The sequence below is a fragment of the Microcebus murinus genome, chromosome 6 (assembly GCF_040939455.1).
Source record: "Microcebus murinus isolate Inina chromosome 6, M.murinus_Inina_mat1.0, whole genome shotgun sequence".
NCBI classification, from domain to species: domain Eukaryota; kingdom Metazoa; phylum Chordata; class Mammalia; order Primates; family Cheirogaleidae; genus Microcebus; species Microcebus murinus.
Window position 1 is genome coordinate 112,002,686 of NC_134109.1, and position 23,503 is coordinate 112,026,188.

Sequence of the window (23,503 nt, forward strand, 5' to 3'; positions counted from 1 at the left end):
GCGTACATCATAAGACTGGTGCCACAGCTTTAGAGACAAACTATTTATCTGTCACTGCAATTCCACTAACAGCTTATTAAAATTAAAACAATTATTTTTACATCTAACTTTGACAAATAAAATCTACCAGCTTTTAAAAAAGAAACAAATGTGAACAATTCAACTTAATAGATGCCTGAGGAATACACAAAGGCAATCAGGCAAATGTAAAGCAAAACTAAAAATTTTAAAACATAATCTAATTTAAAATAATAAAACATTTTACTATTATATGGCTCTATATCTAAGGTCAATGGCTTATTTTATTTAAAATAAATATCCCAACCTATTGATTCCTTAAAATTGCTACCTTTTCTACTTTGAAAGGCCTGTATTCTTCACATAAATTCAACTGCCCTACATTTTAAAAGGTCAGATGTTTTCTAATAGACACTGCATAAAACAGATACTTTACAAAACTAAAAATGAAATAAATAATCACCACTTCACCAAAGAGCTAATTTTTAAAAAAACATGTTACTTACTACAGAATACTTCTCTACAAGACATAATTTACCACTCATTCACAAATGAATTTAATGGAGCTTCAGGAAAGGCCTTCAATATCCAGTTTTGGTGGAGTTCAAAAAGACAAGTTTCCTGGGCCAGAGCATAGTTCTGTAGGACACAGCACATATATTCATCTCTAACCAGAAAGGCCAGCTTAGGCTAGAACCCAGAATATCTAAAAGATCAAGAAACTGGGTTCCAGAGATCAAATCTTACCAACAAAGATCTCAGCAGTATCCAACCATCTGTTCTTACTCTGATGGTATAATTCTTAAGGGGAAAAAAATCCATTATCACAGAGGATATTATAACTCTTCTTGATTAGTGAGCTGGAGAATTTCACATGGGCACACATACCCATGCAGAATAAACTTATATTTGCTTTAAATATGTATCTCTTTAGACATTAATGAGAAAATGAAGCAAGCAGCAGCTCCCAAAATGCTACAATTCACCCCTTTTTTACTTCTGGAACTTGTACATTCCAAATCAGACTGTTTTGGGTATCAAAAGAATATACCTAGCCTAAAAGTCCCAATGACAGAGATCATTTTTTAAATGCTAATTTCAAAGCCTACCCTAAAGAATCTGCTTTTAAAAAGCAATCTGACGTGCTTCTAACATGCAACCAGGTCTGTGACCCATAACCCAGTCCTTATCCTTCATTTTACAAATGAGTAAGCTGAGCCTCCACCCCCTCAAAAAGGGTAATTTAACCAAAACACAAAGCCAGTTAGGGTTGTAAAATCCTAAGATGAATTTCATTCCAAGATGTGCCCTGACCTTCTTTCCAAAACCCCACCAAAATGACAGAAGAATTTTATTTAAAAAAAAAGTTGCATCGCAGCATTAGAAAAACAACAAACACAAGAAGGGTACCATCAGCAAGCCACAACTATAGGGAAATGTTAGAAGAAACAAAGCAGATGGAATCAGACCGCGAGTCTTGAGAAAGCCATAACCCAATCCAGACGAAGAGGGCCACTTCACACATTCTTTGCCATACTTGTCCCAACTACAGTTGGCAAGGATCGCTCTCTTATATAGAAAGCCGACCTTGAGGCCTCTTACTACCGGCGTTGTAACCAAAGAGAAAAGAATGTTTTTATTAATAACATAACTCAACGCAGCAGCAAAATCTCATAACAGACTCTGTCTCTTCCTTTTACCTGGGAGCTGGAAGCCACCAATTAGCACTTCCCCATCCTCATGAAGAGCACAGCTCTGCAAACCAGGAGGGGAGGCCACAGCAGAGAAGAGTGACAATTCTGGGGACACCCATATCAACAATTGATACTTATCAATTCCATACCTCATCTAGGAACCTCTGAGAAGTTAAAAATAAGATCCGCCCCCGTCCCCCCACCCCCGCCTTAAAAAAACAAAACCAAACCTCAGTAAAAGGGCGACAACACACTTGGCTTGACTGAACAAAGCATTTATGACTACATACACCAAACTGCGCCATTGCCTTAGAACATGGAGAAGGAGATGGGGGAAAAACAGGAGTTGGAATTAAGAAAATAGTTAAGGGCATGGAAGAAACAGAGATCTAGCATTCATCCAGAGGAGGGAAGGAAAAAAATAAAAAGAAGTAAAAGAGACAAATGTCACCAAGCTACAGAAAGACTTCAGAATATTAAGTGACTTTGAATACATCAAAGGAATACCAAAAAGTAAAACTTCATACTTCACAGTTACATAGAAAAAAGGAAAAAATAAAATATACAGGCATCAGACTTTCCATTTGTAACAATAAATATCAGAAGATAAAAGCATAAAGAACTGGGAAGAGACTCAATTATTTAAAGCCTCTTAAAGAATTCTTATTTAAAATCCCATATTTAGCTGCACCAGGATAGGAAGCATATCTGTGTGTTCACTACTTGATTCTCTACACCAACATAGAGTACTTTTTACAGAATCAGATATTTGTTGAATGAAAAAAAATCAAGTATTCAAGGAATACTCTCCACACACATTCTCACAAACCCTTCTAGAAGAAAAAAAATCAGGATATTATTCAGTGATATACTTGGAGAGCAGGGAGCGGGGGACCATAAAATACAAGAAACAGCAATAAACAAGAACAGACCAGTGCAGTGGCCTATGATGTAATCCCAGCACTTTGGGAGGCCAAGGCAGAAAAATCAGTTAAGGCCAGGAGTTTGAGACCAGCCTGGGCAACAGAGTGAGACCCCCAACTCTACAAACAAAACAAAACCACAAAGACAACAGTGACACCAACAGTTAAGTCTAAGCAATTGCCGATAATGCAGTTGAGAAGTCACAAGCTATATAGTCTCTGACCATATCAACAAACTAAAAATAACCCAAAAGCTACCCGAAAATGTTTTCTAACCCTAGATAAATATTGGGTTAAAGAAGAAACTGATCAATTGATCCTCATGGCCCAGTAATTCAACTAAGTATGTGCCCCAGAGACATGCTTACACAAGGGTATCATGCAATACAGACAAAAATCATATTTGCCTCCTCATGTGTATCAAAAAATTTTTTTAAAAATAGAATGATCATAGTAAGACTATTTCTAATAGCAAAACACTGAAAACACCACAAATTTTTACACATGGTCAAATGGATAAATGTTATGGTATAATCAATGGAATAAATACAGCAATGAAAAAGAACTACAGCACACACAGTATGAATGAATTTCACACACAATATTGAGCAAAACAAAGGTGAAAAATACATATAATATTACAGAATGTTTGAAAGCAGGCAACATAATATTGTTCTAGAATGCAGACATGAGCGATAAACCTAGAGAAAATTAAGGAAAACATTACATTCAGAGGGACGAAGATCTGGAAGGACGTGCAGAAAATTCCCACAGTGCTAACAATGTTCTGTTTCTTCACCTGGGTGGTAGCTCCCAGGTATTCACTGTGTTACACTAAACTTACGTTGTACACATTTTCAATACATGTTATATTCCACAATAATAAGTTTTAATAGTAAGAGTAATGTGAACAAAAGATGGACTAGAACAACTTAGGAAATACAAACTATTTAGAAAATATACTAAATTTTAAAACTTGGGCAATAAAGTCAAATGGCACTCCAAGAAATGTATACCCTTACATGTCTGTTAAAAAAGCAATTTAAATTACATTGATCTGATAAGCTAGAAAAAACAAAATAAAAAAGGGGAAATAATTAAAACACAAGAAAAGAAAAACATCCTAGGTTTAAAAAATAAAACGATTTCAAAAGACTAATATAATAAACGCAGACAAGCCACTGACAAGTCATCAAGGCAAAGAAAATAACTTTAGAAATAAAAAGAGGATATAATCACATATGAAGATTATTCAAAAAGTGAAAATACTCTGACATCTTTACAACAGCTTCAAAAGTATAGATGAAATGATCATTCTTTTTTTTAGGATCTGAAGTTACTAAAACTGAAGAAGTGGAAAATCTGAACAGACCAACACAAAGAAAAGATAATCAAAGACTTATCCTCCAAAAAGGATCAGGCCTAGATATTTATTTAAATTAGGGTTTCTGAACCTCAGTGATAGCGATATATATTGGACCAGATAATTCTTTGTTGAGGGGAGTTCTCAGGTGCGTTGTAGGACGTTTGGTATCATACCCCTACCCATGAAATGCCAACTGCACCCCTTTGCTACAGCCAGTTGTGACAACCAAAAATATCTCCAGATATTTCCAATGTCCCATGGGAGGCAATAATTACCTTTGGTTGAAAATTACTGGTTTAAACTGTCCTAGATCATAGAAAGAAGACATAAAGCTTCCCAAGTGATTGGCCAGCATAGCCTTGATACTGAAATAAAACAAGAGCCACAAGCAAAACTATATTATAATCTCACTTAATATAGAAGTTAAAAATCCAAAAACAAAGTATTACCATATCCTTTCTAACAGTGTTTATTATGGGAATGCAAGGATGATTCAAAATTAGGAAATTGTCATGTACTTCATTTCACAACTGTTATATCCCTACATAAAATTATAGGCAAAATCATGAAAAAACAGTAGTAGCTCCATATGCATTATTACTAAGTGAAAAACACAAGTTGTGGACACCTCAGAGAAGGAAAGTTGAACGTAGAATGTATTTCTCCCATATTCTCTCTTTCCTGAAGCTCCACCAGAATCACAGTGAAGAATAAACATTGTATAAACACAAAATAACAAGGAATAAGGTTACCAACAGAAAAGAATTCACCTACACTAGAAGATGACAGTAAATGGAGAATGGCAATTAATGGAGCAAAGCAAATAAAGGTGCAGAGGGAACCTGATCACCAGGCTAATCTGCCCCACGGCACCCGGAGGGTTCCAGACTGAGACACCAGGGACACTGGAGAGTGAGAGTGACAGGTAGAATGAGAACAGAGAGATCTACCAAAAGCCTGTAGACAGAACACATTTCCCAGGCCCTAAAACACATTGCTCTCCCACATCTCCTTAAGCAGAATCCAGACAGACACATCTACCTTAGGCAAGAGACCATAAAATTTCATCTCCAGAGAAATAGAATAGTTCTATAATCCTGAAGAAAGAGAAGCCATACATGGAGAGGCCCAAGAGGATGAGGTGCCATGTAGAGAAAGGCCATGTGAAGAAATGCCAAGACAGACCTGGGAATGAAGAAGCTGTCTCAGACATTCCGGTGCAGCAGGATGTCCAGATGAGGCCAATACCAGCCACCATCTAATACACAGTGAGAGTCCCCAAATGAGACCAGCAGGAAAACTGTTCGGCTAAGCCTAGTTATCCCATACAATAGCAAGAGACAGATAAAATTGTTGTTTTATGCCATTAAGTTTTGGGGTAATTGGTTAAGCGGGCAATAAATAAGCAAAACAAAACTTAAATTTATGGCTGTCCATATAAAATTTCCAAAAGTTGAAAGAAAAATATTCCAGAATTAAAAGAGATAGAATTAAAAGAGATAGAATTCAGAAATAATGGCAGAGATACAACCCAAGCCAAGATGTCTAAAATCCAATTAGTAGGCATTCCACATGAATAAATAAAACGGAAAGGAGAGAGGTAGTAAAAAAGAAAGAAAAAAACAAGAAGGTGATTTCAAGATTCCAAATTTGAAAAGGCCTATCCAAACTGAGTGCCGAGCACAGTCAACAAAAAGATCCACAACTAAGTACATCACTGGGATATTTCAGAACACTAAGGAAAAGAAATTCCTAAAAGCTTCAAGAAACAAAGTCATACATAAGTGAATAAAACCCAGAATGACATCAAGCTCTGACATCACCACTGTTAGAAGATAAAAGCAGTCTGAAATTCTGAGGTAAAATTATCTTCAACCTAGAATTATATATTCAAACAATCGTGAGAGCAGAATATAACAGAGGTTACCATTTATTGAAAATATACTATGCACTGGGCACTGTTCTAAATAATTTACATGTACCAACTCATTTAATCCTTATAACTCCCCCAAAATATAGGCACTACTACCATTTCCTCCATTTTGCAAATGGGAAATTGACACAGAGTGATTAGGTAATTAGCTCAAAGGCACACAGCTAACAAGCAACGGAACCAAGATTCAAACCCATGGCAGTCTGGCTTGAAAACCCAAACTCTAGACCGTACTTTTTCAGAAGCTATAACTCAGAAAATGTACCTCTCCACACTTTCTTAGTGTTTTACTTGAGGATATTCTCAGGCACAATGAGAAAGGGTAAAGCCAGGAAAGATACTATGAGATCCGGGAAACAACAGATCTACTCCAGGACAGCAGACAAGAAAACCCTCAAGATGACAGCTGTACAGCTGGCCCAGAGAACAACCTGCCACCGGTTGGTGTAGGGAGAGCTCACAGAAAGGGACAGAACATAATTTTTTTAAAACTAGGAATTACTATAGTAAGGAAGACACTGTAAAACAAAAACTTCACAAGAAAGGAAATATAATAGAAAACTTGACTCTAATGATAAACGGTGATTATTCATATGACTAAAGGTAATATTTTAGGAAGGGGAGGTGGATGGGTAAGTGGGTGGCATAAGAGCTCAATACTCATTTATTATAGTAAAAAGTCAATAGTCGATGCCTAAATAGGTAAAGGTAGAAATCCAGACAAGTTAGGGGTGGTGGTGAGCTAGCGGGAACTTTGCTGCACTTGTGTTAACTCCTTAAGAAGCACAGATAGAATTAAGGAGGCGGCATTCCAGGTGAAGGTAACTGAATACACAAAGAATCAAGGGACATTTATGAAAACCAAGAATGTTAAGAACAAAAAGGTGGTGGTAGGGAGAGGGCCAATTGTTTGCCTGTCACAGTAAATACCAGTAGCTCCAAAGAATGAAAACCTTATTTTTAGTACCTAAAACAAAACAGAACAATTCAACAGGAACACAAAAACTAACTCCTAAATAAGTAGAAAAAGAAAAAGAAAAATCATCCTAGTTTTACTTTTGCTTGAGAGAGTTTTTACTTTACCTGACCCGTGGGTAGTGGTTGATCTAGCATCTCAACATCCAGGTGCTTAGGAAGGTTATATAATCTGCAGAGTTCACATATCAACCACTTCAATTGCTGACGAAGCTACAAAACACATTTCAGTAAATAAGCATTATGTTAAAGAGCCCTTAGAAGACATGAATAATGCTATGACGACTGTAATCAATCCAGCAGGAAATGAAAAAGTTTGCTGCTGCTCAACTGTAGCCTACAGATAAAATAATAGTCTTTAAAATATTTTTAGGGGCTGCTAGTATAAGAAAGTTGCTATGGCTTAGAGTAAAATCCCTACAACTCATACCTAGCAGAATGACAACAAAAAAACGGGAAGGGAATTCAAGACACTGCCCAATTTCTAGTTGCTAACTTCAGACAAGAGAACATTAATGCATTAATAAGACGATAAAACAACATAGGCAGTATTGTTACACATGGATTACAGAATTACATATTCCAGTCACATCATTTAAAAGTACAGAGTCAAATGTGATCTAGTAGACAGAGCCTGGGAAGGAAATCTAGATAACCTTGGATACGGTATCTAACTCCCTAAGTTGGAGTCTGCCCATCTGTAAAATGAACTAAAACTTTTCCAGAATGGTAAAGATTAAATGAAACCTGTGAAAACATTTGACGATTAGTAGGCTCTTAAGAGTCTTAAGATCTTATGTATCTTAAAAAAAAATAAATTACTCACTAGGACCACTGCAAAGAATAACTGTAAATTTCCATTTTTAAACCCAGATTATTTTGTAAGCACATTTACTTTAAGCAAGTAAGCCAGGTAAATTATGTGCACAAACATGTTTTCAATTGTTTAAAATTGTTTTCAATGTATAATTTTACCAATTAAGGTTTAAGAAGAATGGTCAATACTTGACAGACTCAAATGGGATCTAATAAGGCAACTTACTTCACTTGGTCAGGAATGGTTTCCTGTGTGTCTCTGACCATAAAACAGATGAAGAGAAGGAACTAGGTTTATGAAGGACTAAGAAAGAAGAGACAGGATTGGAGGTTAACAAAGCAAAGCAAAGGCTTTCCAAAGTAGACAAAGGAGCAATTAGAAATGAGGAAGGCTCAACAGTAAATTAGTATCAAACAAAAATCCTCATGCTTAAAAGGAAGCCAAGCCCCACTGTGGATTTAGTATCCATCCAATGTTTTGTGCTAAGGACAAAATGAAGATGAGGCAGGGTGATCCAGACACAGACCTGGACACCCCAACCCCGGCACAAGAGGATCTATAGAAGTGCTATGGGAGAGGCAGCAGCGTGGTGGAGTCATACCAAACAAGAAAAACAGGGTAGTACATCGTCTAGGAATTTCAATTTTATTTTCTTGCCAAAAAAAGAAAAGTGTTTGAGGGATGGGGGGAAGAAACTAAGATCACAAGGAAGAACTCAAGAAATATTTAAAAGGTACATGGACAGGTGTTAGAAACTTACTAGATAGTTTAGGGGTCAGGAACAGTGGTGTAAAAAGAACTATACAATAGCTCCCACATTCAGCATGAGTGACTAGTTTCATTACTGCATTTTGTCCCACACAGTCACAAAGAGAATTACTGAGAGAAAACATGATGGGGTGGTGGAGTGCTAGGAGGCAGATGAGTGTAAATGTAAATGTCAGTAGTTGGAAACCCATGGCTAACCCTAACCCTTAACAGATATATGGGTTTGAAACTTTGAAGATAAATTTTAGCTAGAGACACAGATTTAAGAATCCCTGGAATATAGGTCATGACTTAAGTAATGGGAATGGAAGAGATTACTCAGAGAAAGCAGAGTAAGAAGAGGAAGTCTAAGGTAGAGATCAGATGAGACCAAGGCAGGGTGATAAGATAAAAACAGTAGGCAGTGATCTGACAGAAGTCCCATTAGATTATCAGTTCCCAGAGGACAGGAACATGCCTTATTTGTCTTTTATACCCACCACTTATCACAGAGTCTCACACAGAAGTCAATCAATTTTTTAAAAAATATTTTTCTGTGTTCTACTATTAACAGTTTCCTGTATGCATCTACCCAGGAGGGTGGGAGAGAAGTATACAAGCATAGATACAGATTTTTTTACAACATTGTATACAAAAGGGGCCAGATTACACACAATATTCTATGCCATAATTTTTGTTTAACCAACTCTTTACTGGTGAACATTAAGTAATAAATGTTTGTTGAAATATTTCAATAAGGGAACAATCAATAGTATCAAAATGCTATAGAGGGGTCAATTTGGGGACTAAAAAAGGAGCCATTGGATTTGGCAACTAGCAGACAAATTTAGTGCAACAGTGAAGGCAGAATCCAGATTATAATAAGTGAATTAAAGATGAAGAAATATAGCTTATTTTTTCAAGAAACTAGACTATGAGAAACTGGCAGAAGCTGTAAGATAAAGTGGAAAGTGAATTGTTTTTCCCTTCATGCAAATACTTTTTATAAAATTAGGCCCAATTTTATATCCTATTTTAACTTTAGGAGCATTTTATGTAATATTTTAGACACTGAAAAATAACTTGACTCATTTCTGCCATTATAAAACTGGTATCTTTAGATCTTTATAGGCAACCTCCTAAAAGAACACGGCAGTAATAGGGCTATGTCTATCATTCTTTTCTATCATCCTCCTGCTAGAGAAGTGAACATATGTCTGTTTAGCTTTAAATTTTTACCTCTTACCTGCATCACTCTCCAAACCAGCCTCAACTCTTAAAATATCTTCAAACTGATATTCTTCTGTCCTTAAAGAATCTATAACTTATTATGACAAAAATCTGAGTTAAATGGCCAGTGCTCCCAAAACTATTTATGGAATAATCTATCCACTCTTTACTGAATTAAAATACCACCTTTATTTTATTCTAAATTCTCATTTGCGTGACTCTGGCTCTAAATTTCTCTTGCCTTTATCTGTCTGGCACAGGGCCAGTACACAATATCGTGTTTAACATCGAGTTGGGCAAGTCTCTTATTACCTTTTTATAAATTTTTTATTATTTACTCTTCTAAACAAATTTTAGAGTCATTTGTCAAGTTCTAAAAATAAATTTGCTGAGATTTATACTAGAATTGCATTTTATTTATAAATTAATGTGAAGACATGAATATAACTGACATATTTAAAATGGAGTTGTCCATCTAGGGACATAATATCCAAGTCTTTCATTCCACTCAGCACAATTCTGTAGTTTTCTTGATACAAGCCCTGTACATCTAAGTTTATTCCTCGGTATTTAATTTTTATTGTAATTGTCAATAAAATACTTTATCACTATATCTTGATTATAGCTGAAATTTGGAAAATCTATTGATTTTTATAATAGAACTTTTTTTTTTTTTTTTTTGAGACTCTGTTGCCCAGGCTAGAGTGCCGTGGCATTAGCCTGGCTCACAGCAACCTTAAACTGTTAGGCTCAAGCAGTCCTCCTGCCTCAGCCTCCCAAGTAGCTGGGACTACAGGCATGCGCCACCATGCCCAGCTAATTTTTTTTCTATATATTTTTAGTTGGCCAATTAATTTCTTTCTATTTTTAGTAGAGATGGGGTCTCGCTCTTGCTCAGTCTGGTCTGGAACTCCTGAGCTCAAACAATCCACCCACCTTGGCCTCCCAGAGTGCTAGGATTACAGGTGTGAGCCACCACACCTGGCATATAATAGAACTTTTAACGAGTCATCTTAGAAATTTTTTTCAGTTGGTTTCTTTGGACTTTGTTTAGTAAACAATCATGTCACCCCGCAAATGATGATTATTATTTTTCTGTAAGAACTTTATGACTTCATGGGAAAAATACAAGGACAATGTTAACTTTTTTTAAAGGATACAAAACTATATAGAATATGACCTCAACTATTTAAACATATGCATAAGAGTACATGTATTTTACTAGCAAAGAAAAAAAATACTAGTAGACAATAGCCATCATGTCAACAGTGTTCATTACATAGAGGAACTATGGGAGATTTTTATTTTCTTCTTTTTGCTTTTCTGTATTTTACTAGTTTTCTCACAATGGCTTATTATGAGTTTTATAATCAAAGAAAAAGGTTTTTAAAATTTTTACAAGATGGAAAGTTACATTTCTTTACATATTAAAAACAAAAGAACTTTCTGTTTGAATACTTTTGGCTTTTACTACAGACTTACAGACCCTTGAAAGAAAGACCAATTCCCTAACACTAGTACTGGTGTCATTCTATCATCTTCATTCACACCCACCTTGGTCTTATTCCACTTCCCACCTTAGCTAGTGGTCTCTCCCAAATTGCTCAGTTTAATGCTTAGAATTCAGGGGAAAGAGATCCTTAATTCCTAATCTAAATTAAGGGTATACCCATGGGAAAACAGAATTTGAAGGACTTAAAAACACATACACACTCTGGTCTTTAACCCCTTTAATATTATCAAATAATCATTAATCATGCTTTTCATATCATAATATCTCTTAACACTTAAGTGTGGTATAAAACGTTCATTCTAACAAAAAGAAAGTAGCTTGGCTTATTTTCTCACCAAATTATTGTTCTTAGTATCTTCTAGACGTTCCAGAACTGATGTCAAATTTGGGTCATCAGAGTCCACAAACCATATGGGTGAAGAAGATGGGTAGGATTCCTGTTACAGAGACATCTATGTTAACACATTTACATATGTACAGCCTAACACAAAACCACACTGCTAAATGACAAAATGACCACGGATTTAAGTAAAATTTATGGGGGGGATTGGGGGGGGAAAGCAACACATTAAAATCCATGTGGGGAGAAACAAGTTTCTTTTTATGGATTTCTTTTAAAAACGTAAAGTTGCTAACTATCATGGTTTAATCTTGCCTGTTCCATGTCACATAATTCGTAAGTCTAAAAACAACAGAAGCACTTTACCTAGTAAGCAGTATGATTTAAACAGAAGAGAATACACTGCAAAAGTTACATTTTTATCAAAAGCATAAAAAAACAGTATTCAGGTATCAAGGAAGATAGGCTTCCTTCCTCTACAAGGAAAGGTCATCATGGCCTGGATTCTCCAGCTTTCACAATTTTAAAGGGCTTTAAAATCTGGGATCATAATAAATCTCCCAAAAAGCAAAAACAAATTTAAAAATAAATAAAAACATCCCAGCCATAAAGTACAGTCTATAGCAGGGGTCCTGAAAACTTTTTAAACAGGGGGCCAGTTCACTGTCCCTCAGACGGTTGAGGAGTGTGCACTGTGCGCCCGGGATGAGAGGACTGCTAAGCAGGACAGTGGCAGCAAAAACACCCAGCAGGCCAGATAAATGTCCTAGGCGGGCGGCATGTGGCCCACAGGCCGTAGTTTGAGGATGCCTGGCCTACAGATTTAAATTGTACTATGTTTGCCTTTTAATATAACAAAGCTACATTTCTAAACTGCATCTGGAGGAGACCTAACTACATTTTTTAATAAAAGCCAAGGATTATGTTTTTAAAACATCACAAATGTTAAAAATGACTTTCAAAAATCCTCTACTCACTATACGGCTTACTTTCTGTGTAATTATAGACTTTGAGAGTTCTCTCTACTACAAAAATCGGCCCTAAAATTTATCCCATTTAATTTTGTCTTTTTCCTAATACATTTTCATCTCAGAATATGGGGCAGAATGTAATTTCTAAAAGAACAGATTTCTTAAATGAAGTTAGTATTAATTCTTAAATGCAGCAGATGTTGGGAAGGCAAAACAAGCAGTAACACAGGGCTACCATAGCGCTTACACTTGCCATCGCAGTTGGACTTCTGAAACCACTCTCCTTGCATAGCCATTGTCTGTGTGCTACAGCTCAGAGAAGTCAATGTTCCCGCACTGTAGTGGGCAGCCTCTAAAATGGCCCCAATAATCATCACCTCCTGGTATTCATACCCTTGTAAAATTCCCTCCCTTGGACCTACTGACACCTCCAACAAATAGAATACAGGAAAAGTAATGGATGTCACACCTCTGCGATTAGGTTACAAAAAGACTATAATGCCTGACTTGCTCACTCACTCCTGCTCTTCTGCTCTGAAGGAAGCCGCTGCCCTGTGCTGAGCTGCCCTATGGAGAGGCCTATGTGGCAAAGAACTGAAAAAGGCTTCTGACCAACAGCCAGCCAGAAAGTGAGGTTTTCAGTCCAACAGCCTGCAAAGAGATGAATTCTGCCAACAACTAGGTGAGTGGACTTAGAGATGGATTCTCTTCCTGTCCAGCCTTGCAATGACTGCAGCCACCACCACCACCTTTACTGCACAGCGTACTCAGATTCCTCCCCCACAGAAACTATTGTTTTAAGCTGCTAAATTTGTTACAGAGCAGAAGGTAACTAATTCAAAACCATAAAATCCAATATTTATTCCATCACACAAACTGAGTACTACCAAGAAATGGTATTACTACATATGTATTTTTTAAAACACAATTATGTGTGTTGATTTAAAAAAAAGTTAATGAACTAAGCATTATGTGTTTTCATCTACTAATACAGCAATCCTCAACATATTTTGGCATCAGGGACCGGTTCATGGAAGACAATTTTTCCACAGACCAGCGTGGGGGCGATGGTTTCAGGATGATTCAAGCTCATTACATTTATTGTGCAGTCAAACCTCTCTGCTAATGATGATCTGTATGTGCAGCTGCTCCCTGGTGCTAGCATCACCTCAGCTCCACCTCCGATCATCAGGCACAGACTCTCATAAGGAACAAGCAGCCTGGACCCCTCGCATGCAGTTTACAATAGGGCCCGCGCTCCTGTGAGCATCCCATGCCGATGCCGCCGCTGATCTCAAAGGAGGCGGAGCTCAGGCGGTGATGCCAGCGATTGGGAGCAGCTGTAAATGCAGATGAAGCTTTGCTCCCTTGCCCAACACTCACCTCCTGCTGTGTCCTGGTTCCTAACAGGCCACAGACCAGTAGCAGTCCACAGCCCAGAGGTTGGGTACCACAGCACTAACAGACATTTACTTTGTTCATTTGTGTTGTTTTCTATTATAAATTGGGGAAAAGCTATTATTATTAGATATTAGCAGCAGAACAACTAGGTTCAAGTGATAGAAAATTTTGCACAAACACAGTTTTAAAGAAGCATTGCTTTGAGAACCTATAATCTTAATTATTAATATAGTTAAGCCACAGAAATTGGATATTTTTAAGGCATTTTACCAAATGTTAAGAAAAAAAAATTGTATGGAAGTAGGACATCATTAATGGTATTAGTATATCTGTTCAGTAATGGTTTATTTTTCCATTCTCATTTCTCTAAACCTTACTGTGTCTCAAATCTCTTTGCAGGCTAAAAGGTAAACTGTCTCTAAATTAATCTCATTCTTAATGAAAACCACTTATTGAGTACTGCATTTTCTTCTTTAAATTCCTCAGCCTACTTTGGGAACATAACATCTAGACCATTTTTACTGTTTTAGTTTTGTATTCTCTGTAGCCTTAAAAAAAAACACAAAAAAAACAAACCTAGATTTAGCACTTCATTCTATAGTGTTGTCTACCAAACTTCTGCATAAGCAAAATAAAATATGCATTGCTGCTTTGGACCAAAACTCCTCAAAACCATAGTAAGAGAATTACAAAAAAATTAACTGGAATTAGTTACTACCTCAGACATGTTTTTTTTCAATCCCGAACATGAGAAGATATAATATATAATAGTTTTAAGTACCCCTTTCAATAGTTCCCAAAGTGGGGCCCTCAGACCTCTAAGTCCAAACTATTTCTATAAGAATACGAAGACTGCCCGGTGTGGTGGCTCACACCTGTAATCTAACACTCTGGGAGGCAGAGGCAGGCGGATTGTTTGAGCTCAGGAGTTCGAGACCAGCCTGAGCAAGAGCGAGACCCCGTCTCTACTAAAAAATAGAAAGAAATTAGCTGGACAACTAAAAAATATATAGAGAAAAAATTAGTCAGGCATGATGGCACATGCCTGTGGTCCCAGCTACTCGGGAGGCTGAGGCAGAAGGATCGTGGGAGCCCAGGAGTTTGAGGTTGCTGTGAGCTAGGCTAACACCATGGCACTCTAGCCCCAGCAACAGAGTGAGACTCTATCTCAAAAAAAAAAAAAAAAAAAAAGAGAATACTAAGATGGTGACATTTGCACTAATGGTGCAGATAAAATGGTGGGTAAAACTGTTGGTGCCTTAGCACAAATAAAGGCAGTAACACCAACACTAGAAATCATAGCATTATTCACCACCATGCACTGAGATATATAAAAGGAAGAAGAAAAAAGGGTCAGTTTATCTCAAGAATGTCTATGACACAGCAGTAAAAATTATTTTTCTAAATCTCAATCCTTGAATATTGCCAATAATGAAATGGGAAGTATACACGAGCACTTATGTGACTGAGTTGAGGTGAACTAACTTTATATGAACACTATTTTTACTTGCAAAGATGAATGACTAACAATGGTTAATCCAACTTGGGTTTTTGGCAGATATTTTCTCAACAATGAATGAAGAGTCTGTCATCTCAAGGAAAACAAAAAACAGTACCTATTGCCAGTTATAAAATTCAAGCTTTTGAGTAAAAAATCAGAATGTTGGAAAACTTGTACTCACAGCCACAAATTTGATATCTTCTCAAGTATTCTGATAAGACTGATGGCAATATGAATATGTTTTGATATTACATAATGAAACATATCAACATTTAGATTTCAGTGAACCAGTATTTTCCAAAGGGCAAAAGATCTGTTCAAAGTTCAAGAAAGACCAAGTTTTGATGGAGTATCAAAAAAGAATATCTATAATTATCTAAAATGGCTATTAAAATTATTCTTTTTCCAACTAGGTTTCTGTGAGGCTGGATTGTGTTCACATCATTTCAACCAAATGTCACACAACAAATTGAATGCAGAAGCAGATGCTAGACCAGCTATCAAAGAGACTTGCAAAAAATGTTAAGACTGTGCTACTATTCTCACCAAATTCTTCTGGTTTAGAAAGTATGGTTATTTTTCACAAAACCATTTGTAATAATATGTAATAAGTTTTTTAATGAATGTTTTAAATATTTCTAATTTCTAATGATAAATATCAATAGATATAACCTACATAAACAAAGGCTCCGTGGGCCCTCAAAATATCTTTAAGAGTGTAAAGGAGCCCTGCCCCCTAAAACTTTGAGAACTGCTGCCTTCCCTTCACCTTCCCCCACACCTAGAATTTCTTCCTTGGAAGAAAACATTCCTTTATCATTCTATATTAACCTCTAGCTGCATTGACAGTTTTGCTACCTGCATCCCATCTTTCTCTCTCTCTCCCTCCCTCCCTTGACATAAAACTTGACAGAAGGACTCTACCAGCCCACCCCATTCCCAGTGGTTAGCTGCCAGGTGGGCCAAGCCAGGAAAAACTGTGTCTTTCCTGAGGCTAGAGCTCTCTTTCTGGGACACCTGGAGTCACAGAGATAATGTTGGCCCACCTGGGGTATTCAGCGTTCATCTTGCCTAAATCAGTAGTAAGGAGAGTATAGGGAGCCAAATCACTTTCTAAAAAGTCATAATGGATAATTATACTTTCTGCCATGACTGTGAGAATGCCCACTTGCTAACATTTTTACCAATCTGATAAAAGCTGCTACCTAGAAGGAAAAAAACATTCCTATACAATTTATTCTATCTCTAGAAACCAGTTCAACAATAAGAATAGAAAGCCACCACTCCTAGGAAGGACATTATCTACATGCACAAGTATTTAGCTCTAGCTATTGATGTTCAAAGCATCATTTTTGATAGGGAAAAAACCAAACACATCTCTATGTGCAGTACTAAGAGACATGACTAAATGGTACAGCCATACAACAATTGAAGCCACTATAGAGGAGAGTACGTCATGACACAAATCTACAATACTGTAGAGTGAAAAAGAAGATTATAAAATAATCTGATTTTTTTTTTAAAAAAGAGAGAGGGAGTAAATATAAGCACAGGAGAAAAGAGATGACCAGAAAGATATACAACAAAATTGATACTGGTATCTTGTGAGTGGTAGAACTATATGTGATTTTTTCCTAGTTCTGCTTACCTGGTTTCTAAATTCCTCACAATAAGAATGTCTTGTTTTCTGTATATTTTCTCCATCACCCCTGGAAACTTAACCTTCACAAACTCAACATCATGTTCAAGGTTTGTTCAGTGTAATATTTAAAAGACAATCTATTTTGAAAGACATCTAAAATGATGACCAATTCTTAAACTTTTGCATTAATATTTTCAATCTTTCATACACTTCAAGCTTTGCAATTTGTATAAGGTTAACTAAGCTTTGTATCTCTATATCTCGAAAAGATAGTTTTCTTACTATTGCTCTTTAAAATGACCTATGATATCCAGTTTTTAAACATTAGATGGTGCTCAAAAATCCCAATATGAATTCAGGCAGTTTTCCTTCACAGATTATATTTGCTTCTAACACAGCTCTTTTTCACCAGTTGTGAAAATTTTAAAGACTTAAGTAAATATAAAACAATTACCTATGCATCTAACTATGTAGGTCCTTTGTTTCTACTCCATTTTACTATTAGTTTTACACTGATTTTAAGGCTTACAGGATGCTGTCATCTGTGACCACCACAAAGATTACCACAAGTGGACAAACTGAAAACAAGTTCACCACCACTACCATATCCACCATAAAACTGTCCTAATATGGGGCAACGCAACTCAAGGTTAATCAAGCCAACCTCGTTACCTCTCGTGCTTTAAAAAGGGAATTTTTCATCTTGTTTAAAAATAACTTTATTTTTCTACATAAATCCACTGAGAGACCCATATGTGGCTCTATCTCAAGCACCAGCCAGCAAAACTGCCTGCCAGAATGCTCAGATGTTGCTATCTTTCCAAATCGTAGGACACAGCTATCTCCAGGTATTTCATACTTTTTTGAAAATTGATGCACATATTTCTTGTTGAAGGTTCAGAAATACACCAGCTGCAATCCTTCTGGAGACCAGTTATAGGATACATTACGTTCACACTTTGCTGTTCAATAAATGTGGGGTGGAGAATGAAGTAAGCTAACAAAATTACCATATAGTACACCTTAATAAAATTCTAAGTGCTCTGACAACATAAGATATTCAATACACACACACACACACACACACATAAATAAATATATATTGTTCCCTGCTAATCATTTTACAAGGAATCAAGTAGCTAGCCCAGGACCCATATACTAGCTATTAGTAGAAGTACAAACACTTGGTAAAAGAAAAATACATACATACTGTGTGAATTTAAAATGCTTAAGTATCCAAAGACAGGAAGCAAATTACAGTTACTGATAACATCATTCTAAGTGAACTGAGGCAGAGAAAACAAAGGTGCTAAAGAGATTTGAACCACCTAAGCTGCTGAAACCCACTGGATGGATTCCTTGGTTCTGAGTCTTTCAGAATGATCTTCTAGAAGAGATCACATAACACTGTTACAAAGGACTTGGGGAAAAAAAGGACCCCTGCTTTATCACTCTGGCTCTCCAGTAATACTTTACATTTCACGGTGACTATTTCAATTCAATTCAATTCCCACCCCTCAACTAGCTGACATTTAGCTAATGCTACCATTTTCCAGGTCTAAGTGAGTTTAACAACAACAAAAAAATGAAGTTATTAAGGGATACACCATTCATAAAAGAGAAACCTAAGTCTCCTATTTATATATCTGTTCCTTTCAAGGAAGAGCATAAAAATGGAGATGGGGGAGGATAGACAAGCACTAGGAATTTGACCTTATATTAAATATTATAAATTGGCCAAATAGATGAAAACAATGATTTTTTTCTAGCCTGAAAGTACTACTTACGTGCTTACCATGACAGTTCTGATATTTTCAAATGTTTCTCCATGAGTTCAATTTGGAAAAGTAATCTGTCCCACGAGAGTAAACTAAAGAAAAGGTCTTAGATTCCTTAGTCAAGATTTGTTCATTATTTCCTTTGTACAACTTTGGCTGGACTACTTTTTATCAAGGTAAAGACTAGAAAAATGAAAAATGAAATTCAGAGCATTGCCTCATTCCACATGAAAAGCTGTTACAAAACATTTTTAAAATAAAGTGTTATTCAGCCACAAATGACACCAGCACTTTTCTATTTGTAGGGAACAATATGGTTGCCAAAGCGCTTTTCTATATATGCTCTCTTGCAGGGCAAAAAGTTTTATCTATTTTATAGAGAAACACAGTAAAATAAGTGATCACTTAAAGTCTTAACTACTAAGTAAAAGCTAAACCTCTCTCTTCCCCCTATATTCAGAGTTCCAATATTTTTAAATTTAGTATTTTGCTGTTGGAGGAAAGGACTTTTGGGCAATGATGAATAGAAATTTAATTAGCTAACCAAAAAACTGTTCCACCAAAGGTAGCCTAGCAAACAGCCACTCAGGCAGAAAGAGTAATGATTTATGCTATATGAATAATATTTAAAAATGAATTTTCATCTGTTTACCAGGTATTTACTTTCTGGGGGAGATTTTTTACCTCAAAACTGCAATTCCCTATTAAGAGTCTCCAGATGACAATGAGTCCATAAAAAGAGTAAAATGGAGTTGCCAAGTTAGGTTAAATACTTCAAAAGGACTAGCTAGTAAAAGTTTCTGTAAGGGATTATTCAGAAACTAGCATGCATGTGTGTAAAACAACTAGTGTTTTACACACATGCATGTGTGTAAAACACTCAAACATTACAGAAACTGTACAAGGATGCTTCTTGGTGGGCATGAAGAACACAGGGCCTGGCATGTAAAAGAGCTAAATATTTATGAGCAGTCTAAAGAGGAAAAGTTAAAAAATAGATCAAACTCATTACCTCTCCCTCCCACCCTCTCCAGTAACAAGATCTTACTCCTGTCACCCAGTCTGGAATGCAGTGGCAACAATCATAGCTCACTGTAACCTTGAACTCCTATGATCAAGCAATCCTCCCACCTCAGCCTCCCAAAGGGTTGGGATTATACAGGCCAGAGCCACCATGTCAGGCTTTTTTTTTTTTCTTTAAACAACTACACCTTTTTTGAGAATAACAAATCACAAACCCAACAGACAGCTCCTGGCACTTGAAATCCAACTGCATTTTTTTCCTTGCTCTTTCCAAGCAAAGGGTATCAATATAAACAAGCCATGTAGATTTTATCAAAACACTCATGTTTAAAAGAGATACACAACGCAAATTTATAGATAAAGTGATCTGTCGGGAATTTGCTTCAAAATAGTCCCAAGGTGGAATACAGATGAAGTAAGATTAGCCAAAAGGTTACCACTGTTGAGGTTGGGTACATGGAGGTTATCTACACCATTCAACTTTTGTATGTTTAATGTTTTTCCATAATAAAAAGTTACACACATTCACACTGAGCATCTACCAATAATGTCTGTCATAATTCATTAGCACCTCAATTTTAATAGTTTCTACTAGCAATACCATTATACTAGTCCTCACCAAATCCTCCATTTGCCCAAAGTACCCAAAGAATCTAATTCACTTCCTGCTCCATTTCCATTGCCCCTACCTAATCCAGATCATCACTCATTATCTCTGTTTGCAGCAGACCCCTATCAGCCTCCAATATGGTTCTCAATGGGGCACTGCTGGCAATTTAGGTGTGATAGATAATTCTTTGTTGTGGCAGACTGCCTGAATGCCATTAATACAAAACATTTGCCATCCTTGTATCCCTGGCACTAAATGCCAGCACAGCAACACACACCCCGCCCCCCACAACCTCCACTGGAATAACCAAAACCACACACACATTTCCTAAAGCCACCCACTGCAGAGAACCTCTTCTAGTCTTGGATGACAAACACATTTTCCCAACTTATCTGAGTAATTTAGTAGCTCCACGCAACCTACAAGTTCAGTCTCCTGTCATTTAAACCAGCCCTACCTTTTCCTGGCCATAACTCAGCTTCTACCAGAATAATCACCCTCCAAGCTATTCAGGCCAATCTCATTATCATCATCTACTTCATGCTTGCTACTACTACCTATTTTCCATTCTTAGAAAATCTTCACCAGCTTTTATATCCTGGGCTTCTCAAATCTGAGCATACATTGTCTACTCCCAAGCAAACCACACTTTCTCAAACTTTGCTGTGTTTTTCCCGTGGAGTTTCCTCTGCCTAAAATGCCCTTCCGTCAGCCTTCCAAAAATTGTACTCACCTGTGGAAGCCCAACTCCACTCTCCGCCTCTCCTCAAAGCCTTCTCCAAAGAGCACCTCCCAGCCAAAATTAGTTGCTCCCTTTGGCTTTCATAACGGTACCACTGTAGCTGTCACACTTTGTTGTATAAAGCCGTCCTCCACACGACGACTGATTTCTGAAAGTGAGACTGCTCTGCAGTTTTGCAACACCAATGCCCAGATCACCCAGATGTTCAATAAATGAATGATTTCCTCAGTACAGCACTTTATCGTACTGTGTTTTTTAAAATTTTGGGGGAAATACACACCTTCGTCAATGACCTTAAATACACATCTTCTCATTTAAGGTCAATGACCATAATGTCAAGGCTTTTGCAAACGCCCACCACATTGTAGGCTCTTGGTTTAGCCATATTTAACATGTCAGCTGCCACGGGGGTTGTATTTGACTCACGCTACTTTTGAGTCCCAGGCCTCGCGCAGCCAAACCGGGGCAAAACCCTGAAGTTGGTTCGTGAAAATATTACTTGTTGATATTATTATTACCGTTAATACTCACAAATTAATTCCAAAAACGTATATTAAATGAATAGAATTTCGTTTTTCATTAAATTAGAAAAGATCGGTTCTTTTGAAGTTTTTATTCTATTTTATTGTTTTCTAAGTTATATTCTATTTTCGCAATAATCAATTTCACAACGAATAACTCATGATACATTTTTACGAAGAAACTTAATACTTCAATTTTTTAACTTTAATACTTCAATTATTTTACCAAGTCTTGGAGTTTCTAATGAGCTTTCCCGCTAAACGTAAGCTTTTAGCGTGTTTTCCGGCTGTGGTATAACACGGTCTTCCCGGGCAGCAGACCCGGCACGTATCTCCTCTCACCTGCCGGCGTCCGAGGCCCACACGCGGCGGCTGCACACACACACCCGCACCCGCCCCGCCGGGTGGCAGCGCGCCCGTCGGAAACGCTCCGGCGCGGGGCCAGGCGAGGGGAAAGGGTAATTCTAACAGCACTAGACGCTGCACTCGAAACTTTTTTTCCTTAGATGAGTGTGTTTTCAATATTAGTTTTTCCTTAAACGCAAACTTAAGAAGAACTGGTTGAACAAGCAGGCGCGAGGGAAACCTGTCTGAAGAATGAAGCACTAAAACTTAAGGGCTGGGGGGCAAGCAAAAAACAAAAACTAAAAACAACAATTTAAAGGCCTTTCGCTCTCCCCGCGTGGGCTCAAACAACAGCCGGAGCCGACGCGCCTGGCCGCGGTCCCCAGAGCAGGCCGGCTGCGCGCGGCCATGGCGACCCGCAGAGGCGCGGATCCCGCGGTCTCCCACCCCGGGGCGCGGCGACGGGGGCCGAGAGGGGCCAGCAGCCCCAAAGCCAGCCCCGCGAGAAGAGCCAGAGCGACGCGCCCGCCGCCTCCTCCCACCCCAGCCTCGCGCAGTCCCGGCGGGGCCTGGGCAGGGCCACACGCCGGGAAAGGGGCGGGCCCGCCCCGCCCGGGGCGCCGGGGGCCCTCGGGGCAGGCTCCCCTTTGTGCGGGGACTCGGGGCGCCCCATCTCCATCCCGCCGGCCCCACGGGCTGCGGCCGGCGCCTCACCGTGATGTTACAGTGGAGCGTGAGCGGCGGCGGCGGCGAGTGCGGGCTGCCCGGCGGCGCGGGCGGCGGCACCAGGAACTGGCAGTGCAGCTCGTCCAGCTTCCAGCTGACGATGCGGAATCGCTCGTGGTTCTTGTCGAAGATGGACGCCAGGAACTTCAGCTCGGCCTTGAGCCCTGACACGGACATCTTCCCCTCATCTCCGGCGGGAGGGGTGCGGAAGGGGAGCCCGGTCCGGAGCCGCCGTCACGGCCGCGACCGCCCCGCGGGGCCGGCCCGGGCCGCGCTCTCGCGGCTCCGCCTCTCCCCGCAGTCGCGACCCGCGTCGGAGCGCGGCTGGGAAATGGCGAGGGGCACAGGGCCGCGGCCGCTCCCTTTGTAACCGACTCCACCGGCAGGCGGTGGCGGCCCCGCGGCTTAAAAGGGCAACAGTGACACCGCCCCCGCTACCGCCTGGGAAAAGGCTGCCCCCACCCCGCCCCCATCCCTCCCAGTCCCGGCGCGTGCACGACGCGGCCAGCGCGCGCCCGGCCGCCCCCTCCCCGCTGTGACCCAGCCCCCTTCCGCCCGGCCCAGCAGTCTGCTCCTGGCATCCGCGGACTGGAGGCCGGGGCCGGCGGGCGCCGCCGTCCCGGGACGCCCGGAGGAGCGGGAGACCCCCGCGCGCCCCACCCCGGCCTGGCGCCAGACGCGTGCGCG

The 23,503-nt window shown here is 38.9% G+C and overlaps 1 protein-coding gene across 4 annotated transcripts in view; it reads right to left on the bottom strand.

Moving 5' to 3' along the window:
• The window catches only part of UBE2Q2 (ubiquitin conjugating enzyme E2 Q2), a 55,490-nt gene extending 32,234 nt beyond the window's left edge, over positions 1-23,256 (bottom strand). For 2 of the 4 annotated variants that reach the window (XM_012739385.2, XM_012739384.3), the window contains exons 1-3: positions 22,805-23,255; positions 11,552-11,653; positions 7,018-7,122 (exon numbers count right to left, since the gene is read on the bottom strand). In XM_012739385.2, the coding sequence (XP_012594839.1) occupies positions 7,018-7,122; positions 11,552-11,653; positions 22,805-22,993 (396 nt within the window). In that variant the 5' untranslated portion in view covers positions 22,994-23,255. Of the gene's footprint in view, positions 1-7,017; positions 7,123-11,551; positions 11,654-21,215; positions 21,373-21,971; positions 22,074-22,804 lie in introns of those variants that run through there. The other 2 variants (XM_076004585.1, XM_012739386.2) reach the window with 2 other exon arrangements.
• Between the last annotated feature and the right edge of the window lie 247 nt (positions 23,257-23,503).